At 37.4% G+C, this 27,760-nt stretch overlaps 1 protein-coding gene across 6 annotated transcripts; it reads left to right on the top strand.

The window, feature by feature from the left end:
- Positions 1–243: 243 nt before the first annotated feature.
- Positions 244–25,819, top strand: SANBR (SANT and BTB domain regulator of CSR). Of its 6 annotated transcripts, none has more exons than XM_030023325.1 (21): positions 342–455; positions 3,746–3,911; positions 5,873–6,059; positions 9,397–9,490; positions 10,550–10,788; positions 11,651–11,709; positions 12,406–12,566; positions 13,442–13,528; positions 13,661–13,771; positions 15,761–15,884; positions 16,066–16,218; positions 16,452–16,597; positions 16,974–17,073; positions 18,178–18,210; positions 19,754–19,853; positions 20,886–20,977; positions 21,091–21,119; positions 21,217–21,290; positions 22,348–22,436; positions 22,793–22,884; positions 23,767–25,819. In XM_030023325.1, the coding sequence occupies exons 2-21, from the start codon at positions 3,762–3,764 to the stop codon at positions 23,801–23,803; spliced, it is 2,157 nt and encodes a 718-aa protein (XP_029879185.1). In that variant the 5' UTR covers positions 342–455; positions 3,746–3,761; the 3' UTR covers positions 23,804–25,819. The 6 variants fall into 6 exon arrangements, with proteins under 6 accessions (XP_029879188.1, XP_029879185.1, XP_029879184.1 ...); XM_030023324.1 differs by having other exon boundaries at positions 20,883–20,977; XM_030023326.1 differs by lacking the exon at positions 13,661–13,771 and having other exon boundaries at positions 20,883–20,977.
- The last annotated feature ends 1,941 nt before the right edge of the window (positions 25,820–27,760 follow it).

Genomic DNA, 27,760 nt, shown 5'->3' with positions numbered 1-27,760 from the left:
CCTCCGGCCATCCTATTGGCTCTCCCCGGCGGGAGGGGGCGTGGTCTCACACCCGCCCGGCGCCGATTGGCGGCTGCCGCCCCCCTCACGGCGCTCCCCGCCCGCGCGCTCCCCCTCCCCGAGAGGGTGGGGCCGGGCGGCGCCGGCGCGTGAGGGCGCCCGTCTCCCGCGCTTCGGGCACGGCAGGTGGGGAGGGGGGGCGGCCGGCCGGCCGGTCCCGCCGCTCTGAGGAGCCCCGGGGGCGCTCTGCCGAAGTCCTCGGCGGGAGCGGCCGTGCCGGGCTGCGCCCGGGCTCCGCTCCGCCCGGCGCCCGGGGTTGTGTTCTCAGGGGAGCGGCGCCGCCGCCGTCCCGCCGCCTGCCCCAGCGGCCGTCGCGCCTCGAGGAGGAGCCGTTGCCCGTCCCGCCGCGCCGCTTTGCCCCGCGCCAGCCGACCCCTCGCCTGCGAGCCCGCCAGGTAACCCCTGCCCTGCCCTGGCGCAGCCGGGGGAAGCCGGGAGAGCTTCCTGCGGTTTCCCTTCCGCTCTCCAGCGCCTCTGACCGGGGAGGGGTGCCTGACAGCTGGGGGGGGGTTCTCCGTCGGCGAGGATTGGGGTCACTGGCGGAGCTCCCCGCTGCTGAGGGCGGGTCCCGGCAGGACGGTATTGCGTGAGGAGGCTGCTCACACTTGTAGGATCTTGCCCCAAAAACTGGGATCGGTTCTTACTTTTTTATTTAAATGCCTCATTTTAATTTTTGTTTTGGCTACTAGGTGGGCAAACTACCATCCAAGTTGCTGTTATTTCTCTCCCCCACCTCATTCTGCACCATCACTTCGCTGCGTTTAAGGGTTCTGCGTGAAACCTCATGCCCATCCCACCATCTTTACCTTCCTGCAGGTTATGCACGTGCAAGGGCATAGTGATTCTTCATTTTTAGATTTATTTTTTGCTTTCAATAGAAAAAAAAAAGGTATTAAATGAGGCGGTGCATTTCTGTAATGTAGACCAACTTCCTGCATAATGATTTAACTCTTTCTTTAAATCATGCCAGTTTTATGGAATATTGAAGTGTTGGGAGTCCTTTACACCACTTAATTTAGAATTCTAAGTATTAATAAAAATTCCTATTGTTGCCTATCTTTCTATATTATGCATGTCAAATGAGTTGGTCAGAATTAAATAATGCTGAAACTCTTTTCCTCCGGTTTCCATAGTGGAGGAAAGGGTTAACTTGAGCTTTACTTGCAGTAACAAACTGGAGAGAATCTGTAGAAGTTGCCTTCTCTCTCTTAACTATATGATTTATTACAGGCTTTCTGTTGCTGCTCTTATGGAGTGCACCATTCTTGCACGAGACAGAATCTTGCATGTGTCTTTAACTATACTTCTGACAGGATTTCCTAAAGGACAAAAAGGCAAATGTTAAATATCATGTATAAAGCCACAAAGAGGAGTCCCGTGCTCTTCCCAGAAGAGAGATAAAAAGACTTAACTTCTGTATGCTTGTAATTAAGTATGCGCCTTCATTTATCATTGCAGTAATAAGTATATATAAGACTGTGTTTTAATGTACAGAATAAGCAAATAAAAAATTGTTTGAGAGACAAAAGCTTCATCCTCTCTGAACGTGTCATTACATTTTAAAGTACCCGTCATCCCTTCGTGGTCAGGTTGCTTCATGGTCCTGATGTGCATGTAAACTTGTTACTAGCAAAGGACTCACATTTTTTTCCTTTAAATTATAGACTCTAACTATTGCACAATAACTGCTTTTCTTTCTTTGATTAATCAGTACAATCATGCTGTAGAACTAGTCCTTAAAATGGTGATTTATGGAATATTGACATTGCTAGTAATTTTACTTTCATTAAGGGTATTTAATGGTGCAAGATCAGAGGTTTCTAATATCCATCATTTACTAATCTCATTCAAACATACTTTTAAACCAGCTGCTACGTGCGTACAAGGTAGCAGAAGAAGTCGGCTTCTTATTTTATAACCACTTAGGTTTGCCACTGGTGCTGACCTGTTCTGGCCCAGTTATTTCTTTTCATAACAGCAGATATAGTAGATATTCAGTGGTTTAAATATAATTGATACTGACAGCTGTCTGTGTGCTGACAGTGGGAAGTTTCCACCATAGAACAACCACAGTGACACCGCTTGATAACACTATCAGGTTGGGGACTAAGGACTCAATGACTGTAGGGACTGATCTACCTTTACCTCGTAGTGGCATCTATCTTAGTTGGAAAGTTTGGGCTCATGTTGTCTGTGAAGGACCTTTGTCCTTTAAAACTGGCCATTTGGCATGCTTTGCAATAGATTTCATTTAGATAGAATTGCTAAAATGGTATGACTTTTTCTATTGGACTTTTCTTCTGTGTTTTGCTTGTGGCTTTTTTTTTTTTTTTTTTTTTTTTTTTTTGAGTCTCATGAATATATGAAACCTAAGAATTATCTTAGTGGGTTCTGGGTTTTTTCTTTCTGATGGTTTCATTCAGCTAATCTTTTGAGAAGATGAAAGCTTACGGTTACCTGCTATTGTGATTTCTGTTTCTACCAACAAAACAAAAAAGTGCTGGAATAGCTTCTTCTAGAGTCAGAAACAAAATCAGTGCTACTTTGTATATTTTAAGCATCTTTTCTTTTAGAAAGAACATGATGCAAAAGAAACATTTATGTGTAGTATGCTTTTAGTAACAAGTGATCAGTTAAATCTGCTACCACCTAAGTGTATTTTCTCTGAAATTCTCTATAATCCTTGCTTTACAAGTCAAAATTCTGTATGTAACTTTTAAGTTGTTATTCACGTGATCTGTTTAAGATACTTTGAAAGAGGCCCAGAAGTGCTTTCCAAATGTGAGCCCTTACTAAGCTCTTTGGCTGTGCATTACTTGAATATGAAAGTCTCGATTAATGCCTGCAGTTTTCTCCCAGCGTATGCTAAAACAGTACTTTGAACTTTTACTGTGTTCCCTGGTGCTATACAGAAAATTCATTTGGAAAAAGAAAAAAAAACCAACAACTAAATGTAACACTTTTTTCAAATTAGGAGAACTGCATTTTTTTAAGATGTTCACTGCTGTCTTTATATGCTTTGTTCTGGTGTTCAGATTGAAGCTGAAGGAACAAGGTTTTTTGGCCCTGATAATCCCAGCTAATCAGGAGTTATGAGTGCCTTGGGACAACTCAAGAGTCAGGTCTTCAGGATGAGAGCTGAAAGACATCCAGCTGTCATGTTTCCCGGCTCCAAATTATTATTGATGGCCCTTAGCAGGGTGCCCTGGGTTGGCTTCTATATAATGGAAGTCAGGTGTGCAAAACAAGTAGGCAGAGCAAGAGGAGACCAAATTTGAGCAGTAAAAAGTTTGGGGAAACAGATGAGTGTATTTGAATGTAAGTAAATTTAAATTAAAATGTCCCTCTGTAGTTTAGGCTGTTTATTCTGAGATTGTGGGTGGCTTTTTCTTGTGGAGGGCTCAGTGGTTGTGAATCCCTCCTGGAAACAGACAGCTTAAAGGAATGGTGGGTAGTGTCTGCTGCTGTTGAGTTGGTTGTGGTGTGTTTTGTACATCTGCTTCTCCCCCCAGGGTTTTGAGGATGCAGATATGAATACATAAATTTTGTCAAATAAAGCATTAGTACTTGACTGTAATGCTGTGGTAAATATTTCCCATAGTAATTTATGGAGTGCTGCAGTTAACATAGTTCAAGCTTTAGCAAACTATGCAGTGAGACTTGCTAATAACATTTTCTCTTCTAGGCTTAAGTAGCCAAAGATGAGTCGTGGATTTTCAGAAAACAATAACTTTCCGTATGACAACAATCAAATGGTTTTGGATATGATCCTGTGTTCCCTGATTGGTGTTCCTCAGCCTATCAACTGGGACAGTGTGGCAAGGCTAGTTCCAGGATATACATCCAAAGAGGTGAACTTACTAATAAAAGAATTTGTATACTTTAACCAGTACTTTATGAAGAAGAAAACATCTTTGGGGGAGGGAGGTAAATTGAGGTTAAGGGATGGGTTTTTTTTTTTCCCTGAAGTAATTTATACCTAAAGAATCAAAAACATTAAATAAGCAGTAGATTGGGGGGAAAAAAAAAAAAAAAAACCAAACCAAAAAAATTGTTTCTACAAAACCTAAACATTGAAATTAAGAAATATATTCTGCATTTTATTTTATTAGAACTGATATAGAAAAAGAACAAAAATTACTGGAAAGTAAAAATTTAAAAGTGGAATTAAAAAAAAAGTAGTTGTGCTAACATATTTCAATTACATAGCTAAGATTTTCATGGAAAGGATGGCAGTACCCATTAACCTCATGTAGATTGTAGTATACTTCCTAGCAAACCTGATAACTTTCTATGTTTGTCATTACAATTCTAAGGAAGTATGAGTTACAGATCTCCATTAGGTAGTTAAGAGTGCAGTTGCCTCTTGCTTGGTCCTGCAAGATGTGGATTTTTCTTTGGTTGGAATAGAGTTGGAAGAAACTAGTACCTCCATATACTTAATCTTTCTGGATTGCTGAATTTCTTGGTGAAATGCTTACTTGGGGGTTTTTGGGGGGGGGGGGGGGGGCGTTTGTTTGTTTTTTCATTTTTAATTTCTGAGGGGAAGTAAGCCGAGAGAGGAAAATGTCTTTTGCCCTTGTGATTCAGCAAAGCTGGGAGAAAACAAGCCAGTGGTCCTTATTTTCTGGCAAACTTAATCAAATGTGTCAGCTCACATTTATAGCATTGCTATTGGGCATCACTGTAACCTTGTATTTAGAACATAAAAGTGAATGTTTGGTGGGAGTAGAAGCTTCTGTGGAATGTTACTGCCTTTCAAGTGCTTGGCAAAGCGCTTGGGGGGGGTGTCCCTACTGTTTACTTTTCAATTTGCAGACAGTACTGTGCACATATAGCAAATAAAATAATTATAAAAGTATTGGTGAGCGCTCTCATATTAGTTAAGATTATATGATTGATTAGTACATGTCTGTGTACTCTGTTTTAAAAGAACAAAGTGTCTTACGTATGTGGAGTCCCTCTTTAAGGCAATTAAGTAAATGTATATTTGTGCTTTTATGTATCTGTTGTATATAGTAGACTGGCATCATTACAAATTTGAGACACTACGTTAATATAAGAAGGATGTCACTGTGTGCACTTCTCCCAAAGGGGCAGGAGGCATGCAGTAATGTTGGTTAGCTCAACCCAAAAGAAATAAATAAAAACAGCTGCTTGAGTGGAGCCTGACAAGATGTGTCACAGGAGGATCACCTGTAGAATTCAGTAGATTTTCTTGTATGTGTCAATTACCTGTGCATGGGATGCTGCTGAACCAAACCCATTATTATCATTGTATCAGTACAAATTTACAAAATGCAAAAACTTTCTAGTTCATCGAAACAAGGAATAGAAAGTGAATAGAACTGCAGTGGAAATCACCAGTCCCTTTTGTCCAAATCAGAATGGAAGTCATAAAGTAAAAGAATAATAATTATGAACCAGTTACTATGGCTACTTTTAATAATGTTTGACAGTGTGTATGGTAAAAGAACTAGTTACAAAATGAGAATTTAAACTCTCCCCATAACTTTCCCTTTTGAAGATTGAGCTTAAAATTACAAGATTTAAGGAAATAAAGGTTGAAACACGTTCTATCTTATTTTTTCTCTTTCTGTTAGAGTATTTAATTATGGTAAATCTTACATATTTTACTGCATATTTATGTACTTTCCTGATGCCACTAACTAAATAGGAAGCATTATAAGTTTAATATCAGTAACTGTTCACATGCAAAAGATATGAAATACAATATCCGTCTCAAATTATAGTTATTAAAAATGTACTGAAAGCTACTGCTTCATTGTCCTATCATTTAATCTTGTGACAGTGTGCAAAAAGGTTTGATGAACTAAAAAGCAGTGGAAGTTCACCTGTTGACAACCAGTATAATCCCCTGATGGCCGCTGGTGGGAGTCCTGTGGAAACTTTAGCTACGTACATCAAATCCTCCTTGCTCGATACACAGACAGAGTTTCAGGAGCCTGCTATTGGGCAGGATTCCATTACTATAACTGGTATGTTTTTAGTCATTCTGAAATATATTGGCTTTGATTATAATCAGTATGTGCATGCTTTTCTGTCCTGAGCGGTAAGTCCACCCAGGAATAGTAGTTGTTCATTTTTGAAAAAGAAACTTAAGTATAAATATAATGCATACATGAAGTCATTTTCAGTTAGTTTAGGTTAAGAATTGGGTATTTTTAATAGCTTGTCCTTCCAAAAGGCGTAAATCCTTACGCCGAATCTTCCGTTTAGGATTTTTGGTGGGGAGAGAGAGGAGTTACTCTCTTGTTTTGTATCCCCAGTGTTGTACTGTTAAACCTACAGCCATTTGCAATCACATTAAGCTGTGTTATCAAAATAACTGGAAACTTTTGTGTAGAAAAGCTGCAGAAGGCTGAGAAGGTGGTCCCTTGAGATCAGACCCTTCTCTCCCAGCTGAAAGCCCTGTCTTTGTCATACTGCTTGGTGGCAAGATGGCTACATAGGAGTTGGAGCGTAGTGTAGCTACTCTTTGATGCAAGACAGTCTTGCAATGACATAAAATGTGTCTTAGTCAATTATGTGTCCCAATAATAATTTGGCAGAAGAGGACCAGTCCTAATAGTTGTATTTCAATCACAGCACAATTAAATATTGTTAACATTTCCTTAAGTTCTTCTCCTGTAAGAAGTTGTAATTAGCTGTGTGTTAGTTGTTCTCTGATTGCCATTGTGGAGTGAGATGTTTTCAGTGCCTTGTGGGACTCGGTAAATATGTTGCATGAGAAATTTGCTTCGGTAATGGGTAAACAAGTTCTGTGTTAAAAATTAAGACGACAGTGAAGTGTTTAAACAAAATGTTCTCTGTTACAAAGTTCTTCACAGTGATGCAGCTTTCTAGTCACTGTTCTCTTTGTAGAAGAAAGCTGTTTGAGCTTTGCTGGAGAGTGAATAAAATGTTTTTATAACTCTAATCAAGAGAATATATTTGAAAACTGTATATGGAGTATCTAGACTGAAAATGTTTCCAGTCAGCTTTCAGTTATGTACTTGTTACATGCATGATGTGGGATAAATGCTTCTTGCACCCACAGGTGGCTACTTACAAGATTAGTAGCTTCCCAGTAGGCAGTTAACAAGCTAACTCTGCTTATAGAATTCTTTAGACAATTAGTGCATGTTTTCTTTTTAACAATGTAATACATGTAATAAGTGTTAATGCAGTTAAGTACCCTAATGTTTCCTACTACAAGATCCTAGCCTGAGATTTTTTTCTCTGTTTTTGCGACTTTGGATAAATCATTTTCCCTGTTTATATGTAATCTGTTGATATGAAATTAGGATAATTAATCTTTTTCTGACAGGCTTGAATGAACTCACCTTCTTAATATTTGTGAGGTACTTGTATATTTTGGAATTGGAGATTTGAGAAAACCCTATTTGTAAATGTGCTTTCTTTTATTAATTACTTCCTAGTGGATTTATTCACATCTGCTTATTGTTAGGATTAAGAATTTTGGGCCTGTTTGGATTTGTTTGTAGACATGAGTAACAGCAAGAAAAAGCAATCGGACCAAATTCATTTTAACTGGATTGTCGTTTTGGCTGAGTTATAAAAGCTTATTTATTACTTGCTAATTATAAGGCAAACTGCTGTGAAGTCCCTTTGAATGCATATTATGGCAGTAAACAACCATATAGGATAGCCTTTTACCCAAAGTATTTACTACTAACTTTCTGAAGTCAAACAATCTATAATCTTTGGAGGGAAAGAAAAAAGCTAGGAAGAAATGTATGGTGAAGTTCAGACATCCCCGTTAATTTGGCTGTGTTGCGTATTCTTGTTGCATTATTTCCTTTAATAAATAACTTCACTGTGTTCAAAATAAACTTCTTAATATTTGCAGACAGAACTCTTCCATGTCATTTTTTTCCACAGGCCCTTCCTTTAAAATACCTTATCTTGCATTCAAAATCTAGGACTCCCACCATGGCTGCTTTAACGCTAGCACAGGTCATCTGCCTGCAGTGGAATGCCTGCCTTGAAGGCTGCGGCTGACCTAGCCCCTTCCAAGGTTTTACTAGGGTCTGTCTAGTAAATCTTCCCCTTTTATTAACTGTCTTCCCTCTATTATGGCCTTACTAAGGCTTAACTGTGCAAGGCCTTAGGCTATATCTTTGGAGAAAGTTTTGTTTATTCTGCCTCTGGTGTGATAACTTTGTTTTCCTGAAGGGCATAACTACTGTACTGTGCTCTGAACTGTATAGAGCTTCCAGATAATTTTTGGTGTCAGTCTGCTATAGTTATTTAGCCATAAGATGAAGAGGTCTATCTTAGTCTTCTTCAGAAGAGTACAGCCTCTTACATTACACGAGAGGAAGAAGATGCTTCTGGAACTCTTCCCGGAAATCTGAGAGTAGAGAGTAATCATGGAAAATCACAACCTTACGGGTTTTCATCAGTTGAAGACAGATATGTGCCCTTCCATTATTTAAAAAAGATAATGATCTTTCTGATTTATAAGCAAGATTATTGAAATTTCAGACTGCAGCGATTCATTCATCACAGTCAGAAAAGTTATTCAGTGTCTGAATGCTGGGGTTGTCTTAGCCCTTGACCCAGAACTCACTGGATTTGGTGACTAGATCTTCTAGACTTCACTGGGTTTTGTGTCCAGGTTGCACTGCTTGCAGTGCATTTGTAAAGATAACCTATTTGAACTAAAGCGCAGCTGTCCTTTATTCCTGGAATAAGCTACATGGTGTAGCTCTAGGACTAGCCAAATTTCATGGTCTGCTTTCTTTGAGCATTGTTTTATATAATCTGCTGCTTTAAGCCATGTGTTTGAGAAACATAGCAAAAATGCATCTTGAGAGACTTCTCCACTTCTGTTTGGAAGCAATTTATTTCCAAAGCTAACACATTATGGATAAGAAGTGGAGTTATTCTCAAGTTGTTATATTCTGGCAGGCAGCAAAGCTTCCCGAAAATGGAAGTTTTGATGTTACAGAGCCTTAAGACCCCCATCCCACAAAGCAGAGATGGAGAGCTAAAGGAATGGATTGTATTCCCAGAAGGAAATGCTGAAGACTGCGTGAATCTTACTGCTCTATATTGAGACAGGACCGATCTGGGTTTGCAGCCAAGTGTCTGGGCAGCCCAGTAATGCTGCTGGTCTGAGTTTCCAGTGCATGGCATTCAGAGCAGGAATTTGGATTATCTAGTAGCCCTTAATGGTAGCAGATTTGTTGCTAGTTGTGTAACATTGCTCCACCATGAAAGCTGTACTTCAGTTGCATTTCCACGATGCCGAAGAGCAAAAGTTCAGGCATTTTTGTTCTAATGCAGCCTTTTTTCCTTACATTTAAGGAAGGCCCAGCACAACCTCCACAAGGAATTGCTCTTCAGAATCTGAGAAGGGTCCTGTGCATAAAGGTGGAGAAAGCACTGACGAAAGCCAGGGGTAAGAAGATCTTTGTGTGTTTGTTATCTAGGGGTTTATAGAACTGATGTCTAAATTGCTCGTACTTTTCTGCTATCAGAAAGAAAACACCTGGGAACATCCTAATAAATGCTGTGGAAAATTTTGAAACCTTATGTTGCTACAGAAATACTAGGGGTTGGTTTGAGAATTTCTTCTGTGCAATAGGGATAGATTGTTTATACATATCTCCATAGTGTTCCTCTGAGTGATTGATCACTGCTGTGGCGAGAATAGGACATATAATAAGATTTTAAAAAGGAATGAAACATGATTGATGCTCAATAACATTTTAATTAAAAGAAATATTTTGTGAACATAGATTTATCCTGTGTAAAAGCAGGAAAACAAAGCCATAAATGAAAAATGCAAATGAAAAATATTACCACGAATTCACATAGCCATACATGTCACTGTTTTTCATACTATCACATCCCTGTTTTCCATACTATACAAGTACATGTAGAATAATAGGTTTGTTTGAAAGCTAATAACTATCTTTCTGTAGAGACAGCATTTACTGATTGTAGGTTTGACCTTTTCTTAAGAAATAGATATTTTAATATACAATAAAACAATTTTAATTGCCACGATGAAAATTGCTATTGTATGCTGTTGTTTTCCTTGGTGCCTCAGTAACTTAGGCATATATATCTGTCTATTTTTTCAATAGATAAATAAGTTATCTACGTCATTCAGGTAGTATCCCATAACAAACTGGTGACAAAGTTGGGGACTGGAGCTAGAAATTTTCCTTCTCTAGTTGCTTAACTTAACAATTAAATTGCGCTGATTGTGTGTCAGAGGATATGCATCTGTGTTCTTCACCTGACAATGCTGTCTGACAATAGTTTCTATTAATAGTTTGTATTAATAGTGAATAACTGCAATTTGTTTTTTGTCCTGTTAATAAAAACCTGTTAGTGACATCAGTGTTGCAACATGTGATCCAGATTTGGAGACGAGATCTTTGTTGATCGGTTTTGGTGTTCTAATTGGCTTATGGTCCTAATTTGGTATGTGGCTTGTTTTCTTTTTAAGGCCAAATATGGTGATCCATGTATGCGATGAAGCAAAAAACCTCAAAGAAGATTTTGTGTGTCCTCGAGACCTTTTGATTTCAGAAATGAAATACTTTGCTGAATATCTGTCAGTGGATGCCCAGCGCTGGGAAGAGGTGGATATTTCAGTGCACTGTGACGTTCACATCTTTGACTGGTTGATAAGATACGTTAAAAGGAACACTAAAGATTCTGAAGCTAATGAAATGCCCACTTTAGGTAAAAGAAAGTGTGTAGATCATTTGTTGTAGGTTCATTATGTTCTGTACTAATGGAAGATTAATATTTTTGATACAGTTCAGCCCCAGTCTCTTTTTCTGACTGTTGCACTGAAGCTTGTCATTTGTTAGAAAAGTGTTGCAACAGAGATCCTCTGGTTATTATAGCAGATATCTCTGATTTGACAACACTGACAGTTTTGAAGAAACATCCTGATAGTTGAAGCAGTGGAGAAGATGTAATATATTTGGGAATCTGGTGTTTTTAATTAATATTCTTCAGACCTCTTCTGACCAAGAACAGAGTGGTAGTTTTGAAATACTGATGATTGTTGGGTTTTGTTTTGTTTCCCCTCTGTTCCCCATCAGCACAATTGCAGTATTTTCTAAAATTTCAATGCAGTCTGATACAATAGTAGAAGAACTTTTGCCTTTATGAATTTGAGGCAAGTTTTTAATCTTTTTATGAGTCTTTGCTACCATTTTTTTAAATATAAACAAGCCAAGAGAATAGTTATAACTTGCAATGTGAAGGTTATGTTAAGCAGAATCTCAGCTGGGTGTGATGGCTACAGATGGAAGTTAATCTTGTTGTGTAATTGTTTACTCATTGTATCCCTATGAAGTCACCTTTTCTAGTTTTTATAAATGCTAGTTTGTTACAGTTGTACTCTGGCCATGTAAATGATAAACCAAAACTTTGTTTCTTAAGATGGAAAATGCTCTACATATTGGATGATGGAATGACAGGTTGATTGGTAAAATAATACTTAAAACAGATACTAAATATGCAGAGGGAGGGATGTGATATGAAATCATCAAAAGAATTCATGTAAAAAAAATTTTTTGTTGTTGCCTTTTAGAACCATCAAATGTCATATCAATTCTTATTTCTTCTGAGTTTTTGAAGATGGATTCATTAGTAAGTATTAAGAACGATTCTCTGCCATAAGGGCACAGTTAATTACCAGGTGTCTAACAGCTTGTTTGTTATGCTTTGGCTGCTACGTAAACAGATGATTAAATGAGAACATTTTGAGATTTTTACTACCCTTATTCAATGCAGTAATCTAATGTTTGCAGAATATCAATGCAAGAAAACTAAGAGTAAGTTATTTCTAAATGTGATAGTGGGATCTTGGATTTGCCTTCTGATGACTGATTTAGAGTAACATCAGTATCTGACTTCTGATAGGTTTTATGAAAAAAATATTAAATCAGTGAATACCTTTGTTTTATATCCTTTTTACATGAATGACACTTCTGCAATTTAGGATCTGGTTCTCCAGCTCTGTATAACTAACATCTACTGACTTGTTAAAATGTTTGTCAAAAGTTCTGTCATTGGGGTGACCCACAATTAAATATACAGTAAACATAGCTGTATAAGTTGAGATCCAGGCAATACTATGTATAATGTGTACTGTGGTTCTCTTTTTACAAGCAATTAGAAGGTACCACTTGTTGAAGATGAAACATTCGTGGAGTTTTTTGGTCTGTAGAAACCTTTTGGAGGAGAACATAAAGTAACTCAGAGTCATGCTAATTCAGAGTCTCCTTTGACATATCTTTGTCTAGAATTCCTTAACATTATTTTTAATGTTTTTATTTTTCCTAGGTAGAAAAATGTATTCATTATTGTCACAAAAATATGAATGCTATTGTAGCCACACCATGTAACATGAATTGTATCAATGCTAATCTTGTTACGCACATTGCTGATCTCTTCACGCACAATGAAGTGGAAGAGCTGAAGGACAAAAGAGACAAATTTAAGAGGTAACTTTTTGCTCTGTAATACATTACTGAAGTGCTGTTGGGCTTTTGGATCATTTTTCAGAACAGCTAAGACACTGTGGGGTTTGAAGTGATATATATACACACACAATTTCTATTCTCACATAATATGTCTTGTATCAGAATATCATGAATTGACCTCAGAATTTGATATTAAAATTCTGAGCAAAAGGGAAGAGCTTTTTATAGGAAATAAGCAAAAGGAAAGGCCACAGTAGGCGTGTGGCATGGACAAATTATTCATGAATTCTCACATGGGAGCCAGGATTAGGGTAAGGAACCTTTTATGGGATGACATGCTTCTAATTTGTAGAGAATGGTTTGGCTTCAGCATCCTGTGAACTCTGATGTTTAGATGTAGAATGTAGGATGGCTGGAAGGCTGAATAGTTGTGATGGAATACTATTTCATACGTAAGGACTCCAGCTTAGTATCCAGATAAGGGCCAATTATTGGAGGGCAGGCTGACAGACAAGCAAGGTGAAAATAAGAAAGGATTTTAATCAGTAGGGATGAAGATGTTATAATTTTTAGAATTAAAGGTAAGTGTAATTTCATTAATAAAAGGTCCTTTAATCGAGGTAGAAGCTGGCAGTTTATACTGGCAAGCAACATAATAAAGGAAAAAAAAAAAATTAAGGGATCTCTTTCCTTGCATCTGGGTAAAAATAAGAGATGACCAGGTCAGGAAGCAGTTATGTAAACAGGTTGGTTTAAAGGAAAATCACATTAAAAGCTAGATTCTGAGAGAAATATGGTGACTGACTTATCACCAGAATATAATTGTTAGTCTCACTGTACATAAAACAATTTTCAGTATTTTTCTAATGGGTAAACTGTGTTGCTGTCATTAATAGTAAGCTTTTCTGCAAGAAGATTGAGAGACTGTTTGATCCAGAGTACCTAAATCCAGATTCTCGAGGAAATGCAGCAACGTTATACAGGTATGGTCTTTTTATATTACTATTTCAGTTGCAAGGACAGTCCCTATGTTTTGAAGTCCTGCTCTTGCTCCAGTGCTTTCTTTTTTTCTTTTTTTTCTTTTTTTTTTTTTAATTTTTATTTTTATAATGTAGGTGTTGTTTATGTAAAAAGCTGCTAACTAAAGAAACTGAAAGAAGAATTCCCTGCGTACCAGGAAAAATCAACATAGATCAACATGGGAATATTGTCTATGTTCATATAAGGTAGTGAATATATATATTAAAAATTTTTCTTCAACTATATGATTTTCTGTGATTTTACAAAATACTATATGTTTAGGAATTATCAGATACATTACAAAATGGAGTTGTTGATATGTGAAGAGCAGTGTGAAACACCCCAACCTCTTGTATTACCTAGCAAAAAAAAAAAAGGGAGGGTGGGGGTGATTATGATGATGTGCTTTTGAAATTCATTCAGTAGTGCCGCTGCTGATTGGAATGGAAGAACTACAGCCGCAATTACTGGGAGGGCTATTTTGGGTTGTACTGCCTTAAATAGAAAATACTTAGCTAATTCTTTCATCAAAGGGTTTTAAGATATGTGTAGTTGATGACAAAGTTAAAGGCTGCATTTCTACAAGGTTTGTTATTGAATGATAGATCCACCTCTGCCAGCAAAGAAATGCTGAAGAGTATTTTCTAGACTGACTTTAGCATAAAGTCAGATCAAATACTCAGCCTGCTTAAAGACCACTATAAATAAACTTTGCCAGTTGTTTTTCTGTTCTAAAGTATTTGCCAGAGGAGCTTCCAGGACCTATTCTGTATGTATGGTTGATTCATTTGGCACAAACATTTACTTAAATTCTGTTTGATCCATGTGAACAGCTGGATTGTCTTCCTAATGATCAGTGCATGATCAGCTGCAGTTCCCTCCCTCCCCCCATGCCCCCTTTCAGGAAGGTGGAGGGAAATTAATAACAGGAGACCCTTCTCATCAGATCTATTTTGTTCAGAACAACCAAAGCACAGTCCAATATCAGCTCCCCAGGTAACATGTATTTAGTGTTACCTCCCACCAGTAACTCCAAGCTGTGGATTAAGTTCTGCCTAACAGTCTAAATAGAACCGAATCTTGCAACCCTGTCCTGACCTATTAGGATCGTTGGTGATTAGCCACGTAAAATTCATTAATTGTATTACTTCACTTAAGCTGACTGTATGTAGCTGCTATGCAATTCCTAGCGTATAAATGTGCAGGGTTTTAAAGTTACTCAGAGGATTATTTAGGTTCTAATTATTTGCCTTGTAGTACTTGTGACTGTTTTTCTACACAGTATCCATTTACAGTTCCGTAGGTGAAGTGATGCTGGCCACTAATGTATTCAGGCTTATGAGCTAATACAAGACTATCTTTAACAATTTAAATATAGGTTTATATTTATTGGTCTTCTAGTGGTGTCTAGAACTAACTTCCAGTTGGAAGTACTGCTTGCTTAGTCTAGGTTAGACATATATATAATAAAAAATGGTTCAGGCCAGGGCTTAAAATTGTGGGAAAACAGTATCTGCTCTTTCTGAAGATAAAGTGCACCAGTGTAAGTTGCATATTCTCTTTTGAATTCTGAAGAGTTGTGTGTCACTTTATCACTAGGAAGGAGCAAAGTCTGTGGTTTTTAAGACTAGAAGCCTCAGATACATATATTAATCAAAAAGACATGGTCTTATATTTTCAAACTAATTCTTAACTGAGTAATTGCTGTTGTGTTGCAGATACAGAGAAACATGTTATGTTGGCTTTTAAAATAAATAGAATGGCAGTACTTCTGTTGCACAACATGTTACTTTAAAGACAGAAAACTGCAATATGACTGAACTTGTTTGTGTATGTGTATTTTTATTTCTTCTACTCTGTACTGGGTTTTCCTCTGTTTTATGGTTCTCCTGATTTCCAGAAGTCTTGATATTTACCTTAGCTTGTAAATTTGCAGTGTATGGAGCTTGAGGTGAATCAAGCTGTAATGCTTTGTTATTAGTAAGTTTAGGATGTTGTGAAAGAATATAGGCTCTTCTGTCATGGTCTGAATTTAATAATGACTGTTCCACATTGTATCGTTTCTGTTCTAAATTCCTGTGTAGGCTTTTCACCAGTGGAGCATGTGGAGCATCTGCTCCTTCTCCACCTCACTTTTCTGGTGGCAGGATGGAAACAGTTATGACTGTATGCAACCTGACCTTTTGCTTTTTCAGAGACAAAACCTGGGAAGTCCATGAGTACTTAATTGGCCTTCACGAGGAATTGAAGTCTTGGCGGGATGTTTATTGGCGTCTTTGGGGGACTGTTAATTGGTTGATCTGCTCGAGATGTAACCAAGTTAGTATATTTTCACTTTCACTTGTTTGTCTGCAGATGGCTTGTTGTGGGTGACTTTTGCAGGGTGAGGCAGGGATTAAAGCAGTTTGGGAAATATATAGCAGTAAAGCTTGGTATATGTTCTTTATTTGACTTCCATAGGTAATCTCACCTCTCATTATCTCTTCTTATTCTAATGTAGTCTTTCCTGTGTACTGAATTCTCCCATTGCCAGTACCATTCGCAGCCAGTTCTTTATCCAGGTGTAGCAAGTGCTCTGGGCTCGACTGGGACAGGAGTATATCCCTGTTGTAACCAAAAAGTACTTCGATTTGATCCTACAACCCTCCCAAAGGTACTTCAATACTAGCTCACTTTTGAAAGAACGTAACAGGTGGCAGGGGGGTGACAGTGTGTTAGGAAAATAGATCTTTTCCAAAATAAGTATTGTAAACTGTTGCAGTGTCCCAAGGCAGGCTGGGACCTTGGGACACAAGAGTTCAAAAGTTGAACTTTTTTATTGTACTTCCTGAAATCGGTTCTTCCCATTAACTCAAGTATTCGATCTTTTGTGTATGTATATCGCAGGGCTGCAAAGTGAGGGATCACATGGTTGATTTACCTTCAGGAAGTGAAGATGGGCATGCTTTGCCATTTCAAACTACTAAAATATTGAACGATCTGCTTCATCATAGAGATGTTGTTGTTGTTCCTTTCACTAAAGATGAGAATAGGTAAGAACATTGTATTGTGTTACAGAAATAACTTAGCCTTCAACACTTAACATGTGTGCATGTTACGTTTGATTTCTCTCCCATTTTAAAATGGGACATAGGAATCTTTAAAGGTAATTTGGTTTTGATTGCGTAGTTGGAAATTGGGAAGAAAGGAACAAGTACTTTTTCCTTTTACATTTCAAGCAGACATTTAGAAATTCATCCTCCATAAGCATTTACTCCTATCTTTATATTTTAATGAATTGTTATAAAAATATTATGTGGCTGACTTGGAGGTCTGTCTTCTTTCTTGGTACATGATGAATAAAGAGAAACTGATTCTAAAGTCGTGAAATAGAAAAATTTGTTTTCGTTTCACATCTTTCTCTTTAAGTGATTCTGGTATTGGGCTCTGTGATGAAAAAGGCATTGAATGTGATGTGCTTGTAGAACCAAATACGCCGTGGGGTCCAAAAACTGGAGAAATCAATGCTGTGAGTGCTAACGTTAGTTTTTTTTTTTCCCCTTTTGTTGTGATAATGAGGATTCTTACAATGGTACTTTGAAGAATTCATTAGGCAACTTTTAATAAAAACAAAAACCATGCGTTGTTGGAGGAAGAAGTGTACTGCTGAGCATTGCAGGATAGCATAGGCTAGCGTAGGTACAAAATATCTGGTTGGTGAAAAGGCAAAACTTTTACCATGTCTGCTGGAAATATTTCTGTATATCAGAGGCAATTCTCCGTATGTCTGTGCTTCCCACCCCGTTCTTAAACTGATGATATTTAAGGAGCCAGCCATACTTTAAAATACATCAGGTGACAAATATTTGAATAAGTGCTGCCTTTGTTTTGTCTGCTGATGTATCTGGGTATGTCCACATGACTTTTGCAAGTCTATAAATGAAGAACAGTAACTTGGGTTGTGTTCTGGCTGGATTTTTTTTGTTGTTGGTTGGTTTGGTTTTTTTCCCCAAGATGTGAAAGATTTTACTTTTCCAGAGCTATGATGCATGTATGTTACTATGTGTATGTCAAGTCAACAGAGATACTTTCTAAGGCAAGTTTAAGGAGACTGTTTATAATACTATGTCTGGTTTAAAGAGAGCTTTCATGCAAAGATAAGTTTTTGAACTTCTGCACCCATTGTGGAACTTCTGGTAACTCAATAGTCCTGATGGTAGCACAATGCTGCTGATTCCATGAGAATTTCAAACAGGATCAGAAGCTCTCCTGTGATAAATGTGGGAGGCTGTTAAATTTAAACTCCATAACAATCTGGTACATAATTCCCCCTTCCTGTCCTGGACTGCTTTTTTATTAAAATCAGCTGGAAATATTTTTAGTGCTAAGGTTAGGCACCTTAAAACATGACTCTGAATTAAACTGCATTTAATTGGTCAGTGGCTCACAACCTGTTTGAGGTTAGTCATTCCACCAAATATAAAGATGGGAGTAGGCCTTCTAGGAGTTATCAGTGTAGATTGCTGTACTACAACATACCACTCCTATTTTTAGAATTCCACTCACATTTTTTTTTAATTATAATTTTTATTAGTTCTTTAACTAATATGCCTTTCTCTTTCTGTGATTACAGTTTCTTTCTCTGAAGAACTGGACTTTACAGCTGGTTAGTAAAATATTTTGTTCATTATTTTAAATATTTGTTCTTCTGCGCTGGCAGAGAACTAGCTTTGGTTTTTGTCTTATTTTCTAATTAATTTGGTGGAAAATGTATTTTCTTACTTTAATTTGGAAGTTGCAGTATAGCAACTCTTTTTACAAGAAAGTAAAAAGTATGTGTGAAGTACTATTTTACCTGAAAAAAAATTTAAAATTCCTTTTAAATATTTTTATAAATGACAAGAAACAGTAGACCAGCACTGCATGCATCAGTTCTTAATAGTTTGTTAGGCTGACAGAAATGTAAATCATCGAAATCAGAGTTGAGGGCCCAGCCAAATGCAGAGAATGGGGAGTCATTCTTCCAGTAGCATAGGTTGTCACATGATTTCTATTTTTGTATTTAAATGCTAGAGAGCAGTAGTTTACCTCTGTCACTCTTGAGGATTTGTGTTGCAGTCTGATGTTCCTAGTGTCCTATACTAAGTGTTCTTCTTGCAAAAACATGTTTCCTAAACTTTTTGAACTTGCAGTCCATGTTAAGCTTCATCATTTCTCATGGATTACTAGGCACTCATTATCGCTTACTTTGAAAGGTATATGTGTATATTCAAACAATGTAAACATCCCATTCCTTAATATTTTCAATATTATTTAATATTAAATATTATTTAATATTTTCATTATTTCATGCTGATCAGCACAAAACTATTCACTGTGACCCCCTCTGTTGCAATATTGAAGCCCATAGTTTATGATGATGTAGAAGAGATAGAAGGAAAAAATTTTTTTAGCTATTAGGGTGAGTTCAGAAAAAAAAGCCAGCTAGATATTCCAGACCAACTTGCAATAAATTATTAATGCAGATAGCTCTGGTGTACATAATCTGTGTGCATTTGTAGTGCACTGTGATATGCATGCTTTGTGGTATTTAATTACTGAGTATCTCAGCAATTTCAGGCAGTTTGCAAGATGCAGCAGGCCTCAGTAGAACCATCCGTAAACTTGTCGTTTCCTGTATTCTATGATTATGTGGCTAGTTCGGACATTTGCTACTTTAGCATCTTATTAATTAGAAAAATAATATAGCCAGAAATAAATTAGATATTAAACACTGAAGCATACAATAATACAGGTTGGAAGGGATATCTGGTGGTCATCTTATGTATTTCCTCCCACTCTCAAAGCAGGGCCAGCTTCAAAGTTAGATTCAACTTCAAAGCTATACCACTTTGCTCAGGGTCATATCCAATGAAATCTTGAGTATCTCTGAAGATGGAGATTCTACAGCCTCTCTGGGCAACCTCTTACCATGTTTGACCACTTAGAAGAAACATAAATAAAAATATTTATCAAAACATTCTAAGCAAAGTTTTGAAATTACTTTCTCAATGTTTGAGAATCATGTTGTCAGACCTAACTGTGCGCAGTTATGTCACTAAGATATGGAGCTACTTTTGAAGTCAGCTCCTTTGAGACATATTTAATGTATCACTTAATAAGAATCAAGCCTCACTTATAATCTGTGGTACTTTCCTCCTGTTGACTAGAAACAGCAATCGTTGTTATCTGAAGAAGAGGAGTATACCACTGGCTCAGAGGTCACTGAGGATGAAGTGGGGGATGAAGAAGAAGTATGCAGGAAACCAGGTACAACAAGTCTCTACAGTCATCCTCCCTGCAATTTAGAGATAGGGATTCAAGGCAGCAGAATGATTCTGTAAGCAAATTTTAAATGTTAGGCATTTTAAAAATAAAAACTAATGTTACTTGAATTTTATTTCTAGTTTTCCTGCGTTTAGATATAAATTACATCACTGCTCAGTGCCATCAAAAATCATTGGCAAATGAGGAAAGCTGCAACTATTCATGTTTGAGATGTCTTCAGAGTTGATAAAGATTTGGCAGAAAACACTATCAAATTACTTTTATGAAGTTTCACGTAGATAAACGTTGGAAGAAAAGGCAGTAGCTACACAACTATATATTTGCTTGCCCCCCCCCCCCCCCCCCCCCCCCCGAATATTCTTCTGGTTATATAGTGGAATGACTGGTGAATGTGGCTAGAATTGTGTCTGCATTGATAATAAGCTCTATATGATCTAAAAAGATTTTTGTGGGGTTTTTGTTGTTGTTTTATTTTAATATGATAAGGGATTTAGGAATATGGAAAGCCAAAAAGCAGTTTCTCCTTCCCACCCTACTAACGAGTCTTTTGAACAGAGGCAGTTCTTTGTTCTTTTTGTCTTGACTCAAAGGGATTGGAGTGTACCAGTTTGTTAAAAAAAAAAAAAAAAAAAAAAAAAAAAAAAAGTTGAATGAAAATTTTTGTAGTTTGCATTTAAACTTGTTTAGTCTGATATCACTCAGAGTTTGTGGATTGAATTAATATGGTCAAAGATGTAGCTTTTATGTGCACTTTTAATTTCACAACAGAAAAGTTGTGCCGTTATGTGTGACCACTCTGCATTTTAAATATGTACTTGAGTTCCTGTACACTTCTCATAGAAAAGTGTTTGAGTAATCTGCATGTATTAGCATGACTGCAACACTAACAACAGGAAAATAGCCTGTTCATTTACTCTGTCAAGGAATAGAGGGGAAAAAATTCTTTTGTAGCTGTGTAGTTGAGAAAACCCAAGTATCTGTGATGGTATGAGTAGATGTTTCTTCAATTAGCAGGGAGAAAGGAGAAATTAAAGAAATCCTACAAGCACCCAAAGAAAATTATTTCTTCCCCAAGTGTTCAGAAAAAAGAGAAGCCTTCTGATAAGGTAAAATCATAGCTGTGAAGCTAGCCTCTCTGGCTGGGTTCAGTAATGAGGAATTCTTTTAAGTTTTGGACTTGATCTTAAAACATACTTAACATGGTTTTTTTCTTTGATAGTCAAGTTCCCGAGATGCATCTCCATTCATGTAAGTAATTTTCAAAGTCCTTGAGAACATATTCTAGTATATCCCTTTTTGTGAACTGTTACTGATAACATGGTGTGCATCTTTCTTTTCTAACCAGTGTGAGTATGCAGCAGAACAAATGGGATGCCTCAAGGTCACTAAGATTCAACCAAGATGCTCAAAGAGAAGATGGTCTGTTCTTGCATGAGTTTAGCTTTCATAAAGTTAATATTATGCAAGGAAAACTATTAATTCATATAAGAAATGGCTAATTTTCTTAAAATATAGCTGCTTAGAAACTTTTAGGTTTAATTTGATCTCAGAAGCAGCAATGGGGCTTTGGGTGGGGTTTTTTTATACTTGCTCCTCATTTGGAAAAGAACAGATTTCAACTAGGCTAATTGTTAGTAATCAGCTGTATCCAAACCCCACAGCAATCTCAGACTCTTCCAAACTGTACAAAAATACTCATGCAGCTACGAACTCCTTCTGAAAATGTTGCGTTAGGATTTGATTGGCATTTACTAGCAATCTCATCTATTCTACAGGGGAAAAAATGTTTGTGGTAGGAAAATGGAAAGAAAATCCACCATATAAAACTATACATTGTAGTCTTGCACACAGATTGAAAAATAAATGGGCAGCATTGGGCCTGCTGTCTTGGAAAATACTGGAAAGGGGTTCAAAGTTTACAGGAGAAAAAATAAAAATGTATTATAAGTGTATGTTAGCGCAGTTTATGTTCTTTATTTGGAATGTCAGCACGTAACCTACAGAGATTATAGTTGTGTCGTCTGATGACTGTATAAGTATGTGAATAATTTTTCCTGCATCCCTGTGCCATTTGTTGTCTGTGTAGATAAACAGAGATAAACATTCACTTCTACCTCTTTCCCAGTCTTTCTGACTAAAAATATTCAGAATTTTATTCATTTATTCCACCTTTTTTAATCTCTTGTGAGACTCGTGCATTTTTGCTGTTTTGAAAACCTCTGCCTCAAAACCATTCCCATAGATTTTGATCTCTGTGTAATGCCTCAGGCTGATTCTACTGTCTGCCAGGAACACTGCTGAAGCTACATTATGCGTCAGGATCTAGGATCTTGGTTGTTCAAGATTTTTGTATGAGCTGTAAAGAAAGCTAATTCTACAAATACAGTATCACTACAGTGTGCATCTAATTCTTCTCCCTTTGTATTCAGTAGCAAGGAAAACCTCTGTTCTAAATATTCTTTCTTATTTCTGACAGATCAGAGAAGAATGTCTGAGATTACAGGGCACTTAATAAAAATGAGACTGGGAGACCTTGATCGAGTCAAGTCAAAAGACAGCAAAGAAGTAAGATTTGTCCTGTCACAATGTAGTGTTTATGGAATCCAAGTGAGCCTTGGTTAACAAAAATATGTAAAACAAATGAAAATACCATCTATTCAATTCTTAAGCTAAAGAACTGAATCTTATCAATCTTCATTTTGTTCCAAGCATGATTTTTTGGGGGAAATTAGTTTAAAATAATGTTGGAAGTTCACTGCCCTTAAAAACTGGCATGGAGGATAGGTTTGAAAGGTTTCAGTACTGCGTTGTGATAATGAAACAAAGTATGCCATAGGTTCTGCTGAATATTAGTGATTTTTATGAAAAGTCACTGATTAAATCAGAATAATGTCAAAATTTTTTTTTTTCCTGGATTCTAGTATGCAGGAGGCATTTATTCTAGACTTGAAGCTCAGATAAAGGCCTCAGCGCAGGTCAGTGCACGGCAAAACAATGCTGAGAAGAATGCCAGGTAAGATTTTAAAACAAAAGCAGAACATGGATTTCAGGTGGCAGTGGTGGTGGGTGTTTCATACACTTTTTTTGAATCAGCGTCAATTCCAGCAGGTTAATCATATATGGTGTGAAAGCTTCCTTTGTCACATTAAACTAGAGCTAAGAGAATGAAACTCTTGTACCCATGCTGGAAGAACTGCTTTATAGCTTCTATGTTGGAAGGTTGACTGCTGCTCCGATACAATTTTTTGCAAAATTATGGATAACTGGAAAAGTGTTAGGCAAGATTCTTTAGCCTATTCTTTGGTGTCCTTCCAAAAACAAAACCAAAAAACCACACACACCAAAAACCTACATTAGTGCATATTGGTCTTCTACACCTTAAATGGATAAAACAAAAATGAACTGAGAAGCTGGCACACTGTGTGCAGTTGTAGAGCCTAGAACTGGTTATAATTTGGCCAGCAGGTGAGCCTCCTGAGCTGAAGTTTGTAGTGGAGTTGCTGACCAGCTTCTAAAGGATGAGCTGGAAGCTTCAAATATACTGTTAGAGGAATTTCTCACAGGTCTTATTTCTGTCAAAAAAAAAAATGCATGTGACTTTTTTTTCTGTAGCATTAGTGATGTCAAAAGAAGATATTTGACATTACAGTTCTTTCAGCTGTGTACCATTGTATGACTATGTAGTTTGTGGGTACAGGTATCCTGGCAGAAAGGTAACTTTCTCAGTAATAGATTTTGAGAGTGAGATTTTTTTTTCCCCCCTCTCCTTCTCTCAGAAGACATTTTAACATGTGAGTAATTTCAAACAAATATTGTACTAGAGAGCTGACTGGACAATAGTTTAAAATTCTAGCAGTAATAATGTACATATATTTCTTATGTGTTCTTGATCCAGGTCAAAGTCCCGTTTTGGTCAAGGCCGTCCAACATAAGGACTCATGAAAAAACTTTAACTAGAATTCATTACTGCTTCCTGAAACTGTACTGCACTCTGACAAACGCAGAATGCACAGCTCTGAAAGCTTTTCAGTGACTTATTTATTACTTTAAGCCTTGTAAATTATTTTGTGCGATAAATGAATGCAAATCCAATAAGGTCTGTACTTATTTTAATTGTAAATATACTATTTCTTAAACTTAAATTTAATTGCTTTTTTAGGTAATTGTGTTAAGTTGCATAGAAAATATTTTATAAATCTACAAAGTTAAATTATCAGACTAACTTTATTTATGGGGAAGACATAAATATGCCTTTAAGTATGCTAGAAATACTGAAAAGGAAAAAGCAAGACTACTGAATTCTGAATACAGTCAGCAGCATTAACACAAGTTGCCTAGTGTGTTTATATTGTGTAGTGTTTGATGGTACATTTTAGGTCAGTCCTCTGGGGATTTGCATTTAAAGTCTGTGACAATACCTGTGACTTAGACTAGTTTAAGCAAAATTTTAATGCAGTTCTGAGGCTTCCTTCTGTATATCACACAACTCCCATTCGTGTGAAGGTGGGTAGTAGGTAGAGACTAGACCTCCAAAGATTATATTATTATTATATCATATATATGATGATGCAGTATTGCATCTTGCACGTGAAACGCTTGCTTTACTTGCATGTGAAATTAATATTCCCATTCCATATCTGACTCCTCTTGCACAATACAGTGTTTTGTTCCCATCTAATATCCAGACCTTAGGACACAAAGCAGTTCTATCTCTTAATGATGCTATGCCACTAAATTTCCGAGCAGATATGCTATTAATTCTGCATCTTTCAATGGCGATGTATCATTATGAAGATTTGTGCATGTAGATCTTTTGGGTCTAGTTACTTTCTGAAACCTGCCTGAATAATACTGTTTAGAAGTCAGATGCACTTTCAAGTTCTGTATTTGGAGCAATAGAATACAAGTTTGTCTACATGTAAAATCCGGGGCTACCAAAATGAAATAACTTGCCTAGAAATACGTTGCATATTAGAAAAGAAAATGGCAATAATGGCAATAATAATGGCTGGATTTGAGTAAACACATTCTGACTTTTTGAAACAGGTAGAAAGAGCGCTCAGGGAAAGCTTATTCCAGGCCACGGCTGTACAATAAATTGTGAGTTTGGAATGAAGTCAGCAAGATCCTGGGTGGGAGGGTGGGGTGGGGTGGGGTGTGGTAAGGAGAGGGAGATCATTGTTTAAATGCACTCTTCTCTCCATTCAGGCTTTTTTTGTTTGTCTTGTTTCTTGAGGATTTTCAGTAGGCATTAGAAGACTAGGAGAGCAATACTTGAAAATACTGCTTTCAAGGTGGAAGATTTTTATTGAAACAATTAAAAATGAATGTTGTTTATTGTGTGTTTTGTCCAATACTATAGCAAATTCAGAGCCCAATGAAACCAACAGGCAAAACTGTGGATTTCTATGCCTTTGATTTCAGGCAGGAGTGGTAACTTTGTAGGAGTGCTTTAATATGTATCAAATAAACAAGGCTTTATTAATGCCTCAGGCCTGTTTGCAAGTAGTAATTCAGTTTTAAGCACTTATAGTAAACATTGGAAAACTGATTGTTGTTTGTTGAAAGAGGAAATATTACAAAATCCAGTGGGTACAAAAATGCAGTAGAATAAGTGTTTTGCTACGATTTTGTGACTTCTGATAGAGGATTGTTCCAAATTCCCATGGTAAACTTTGCTATGGAAGTTGCAGGCTGCATGTATGTGTGTTTAGTTTTCGTAGAACTACTGACTAGAAGAGAAGGGAAAATTCCACTGGTTTTGTTCTGTGGGAAAGTGCCAGTTCTACATGCCAGTATTGTTTTATTCAAAAATATTTTTGAGCGTGTAATAATAACATACATGATGTTTCTATCTTTTTTCCCCTTGTCAACCACCTTGAATTTTTATCTTGTATTACTTTTGAAAATTTGTCTTGGTTTAATGGAAATAAATGTTATTAATTTAAGAAGTGTGTGAGTTTTTTGTAGATACTTGTAAGAACTAAGTAACTGCGTAAATGTTGTTTGATAGTCTGAATCATGCATGTGTATTTGTGATTAAATTGCAGCAACATGGTACAGGCTTTTTATCTGTCAAGAAAAGAATATCATTGAATGCAGAGCTACTCCAAATCTACGAGAACTTAAAAGAATTTTTATCTGCATTGAATTTTGAAGCTGGATTAAAAGTTCAGGAGTGAGCTGCCCTACAAATGACCCAAGTATGCAAAATGTCAAACTAAGCTATGTCAAAAACATGTTTAACTTTGCCTTCTGCTGTCACAGTGCTGATCATACCATTTAAACAGTCTGTTAAATCTATGAATAGGATTAGTTTCCATGATTCTCTTTCTAGAAATTGCTATATGGATGTCCTGCATATGTCCAGTTGGTATACTGGGAAGGCTACAGTGTATGTCCTGCTGTCACATGTGTGTTTAACTTGCTGCACTGTGGAGCTGTTGCCTGTTTGCTTGATGTCCAGAAATCTTGGAGAAAGGGCCAAAGTTTTAAATTCAGTGATGGCTCCAAGAGAAAAAGACAACGTGCTAGGAGAAATGTGGATATATGGTTGTCCCAGTCTGTAAACATAGAACTGTGAATAGCATGGGCATATTTTATGTGACTGAGAGGACACTTCTCTTTGCCATAAGGGAACTGATTTTTTTAAAAACATTGTTTCCTATTCTTGTTGAGTGTACAGACGTACTATGTTGTGTTGGGAAACTGCTCCTGTGCATCGGATGCTTGCTTGAGCAGTTACATTAAGTTCCCTGTTTCTGTTTAGGCACCTCCCTCTCCACTCTAGGCAAATGTAAAACCTTAAGTTATTATTGATGTCTAAGAGAGCAGTATACATAGACATATACTGAAGACATTCCTCCTGCAGCTGTTCTTGATGAAATCTAATCTGTATGAATTGTACCACTGTGTTCTGAGGGTTTTTTTCCCCTCTATTTCTTAATAGTTAGGAAGTAAAGAAGACGGCACTGATGTTAAATTTATCTTATTACAGGAATAGATCAGATCTACTGTTGAATCCCCTATTGGCTCTATCTATAAATAAAATCAGCCAAAGGCTTTTCCGGGTTTGAGGCCAAGTGACAGCACAGAATGGCTGTGTCCCTGAGGTTAATGTCTCGTCCTGTCTTTGACCATCGTGATGGTGAAGGTCGATGGAACCATCAGCCAGTCTGAAGGCTACAGCAACTGACAAAGTTGCACAGGACTGCATGAGCTCCTCTACTTTGGGAATCATAAGGGCTTTGAATACTAATTTGATAAGTGCTGCTCCTGTTGCAAGTGGGCAGCATCCTCAGTTTGGGGAGGACGTGCATTCCCACAGAGCCCTTAGTAGATGCCTGTCACTTGTCAGTCTGGTGTGGGAGAAGTGTGTGTCCTGCTGTCTTCTGTTGTGCCCTGCATGCTCAGCAAGCAATGCTGTCCTTGGTGACATAGCCGGATGCTGGGCTAATACATTCTGGTTAATGGTGTTCAGTGTCAGTTGAAAAAATTAGTTTCCACCACCCCACCCTTACTGGGTTGTATTCTTGACTGTTCTATAGCTTGTTTGGTGTTACAATTCATCTCACCTTAAATGCATGTCTCCACCCCCCCTCTTTCCCTGTGTGCTAAGTGTAGAGAACAAATGAACTTCATCTGAACTCTGTTGTGGGCCTGATTCTGTTAGGGGCCACAGGTGGCAATGGCTGAGGCTGTCATGATGCTTCTTTGTCTGGGCTTGGAGTGCTGATCCCCGAGAACAACAACTGAGCAGGAAGGAAGAATCCTGCATGGCAGCCTTGGACTAGGACCCTCCCAGCTAAACAGCAGTTGCAGCTTCTAAAGAGCAGATAACAGCCTTGCGCTGCATCCGAGCAGCAGTTTTCATTCTATGCCTGCCTGTA

Source organism: Aquila chrysaetos, chromosome 8 (genome assembly GCF_900496995.4).
Source record: "Aquila chrysaetos chrysaetos chromosome 8, bAquChr1.4, whole genome shotgun sequence".
In the NCBI taxonomy this organism is placed as follows: domain Eukaryota; kingdom Metazoa; phylum Chordata; class Aves; order Accipitriformes; family Accipitridae; genus Aquila; species Aquila chrysaetos.
The sequence above is the reverse complement of the archived record's forward strand: the minus strand, read 5'-3'. Positions and strand labels throughout refer to the sequence as shown.

What these genes read in the sequence shown, in the direction of transcription:
- SANBR (XM_030023324.1), top strand. Translation starts at nt 3,762, where the DNA reads ATGAGTCGTGGATTTTCAGAAAACAATAACTTTCCGTATGACAACAAT. An exon ending in ATCCTACAACCCTCCCAAAG is followed by an intron (nt 16,219 to 16,451) that starts GTACTTCAATAC and finishes TGTATATCGCAG; the next exon opens with GGCTGCAAAGTGAGGGATCA. An exon ending in AGTCAAAAGACAGCAAAGAA is followed by an intron (nt 22,437 to 22,792) that starts GTAAGATTTGTC and finishes CCTGGATTCTAG; the next exon opens with TATGCAGGAGGCATTTATTC.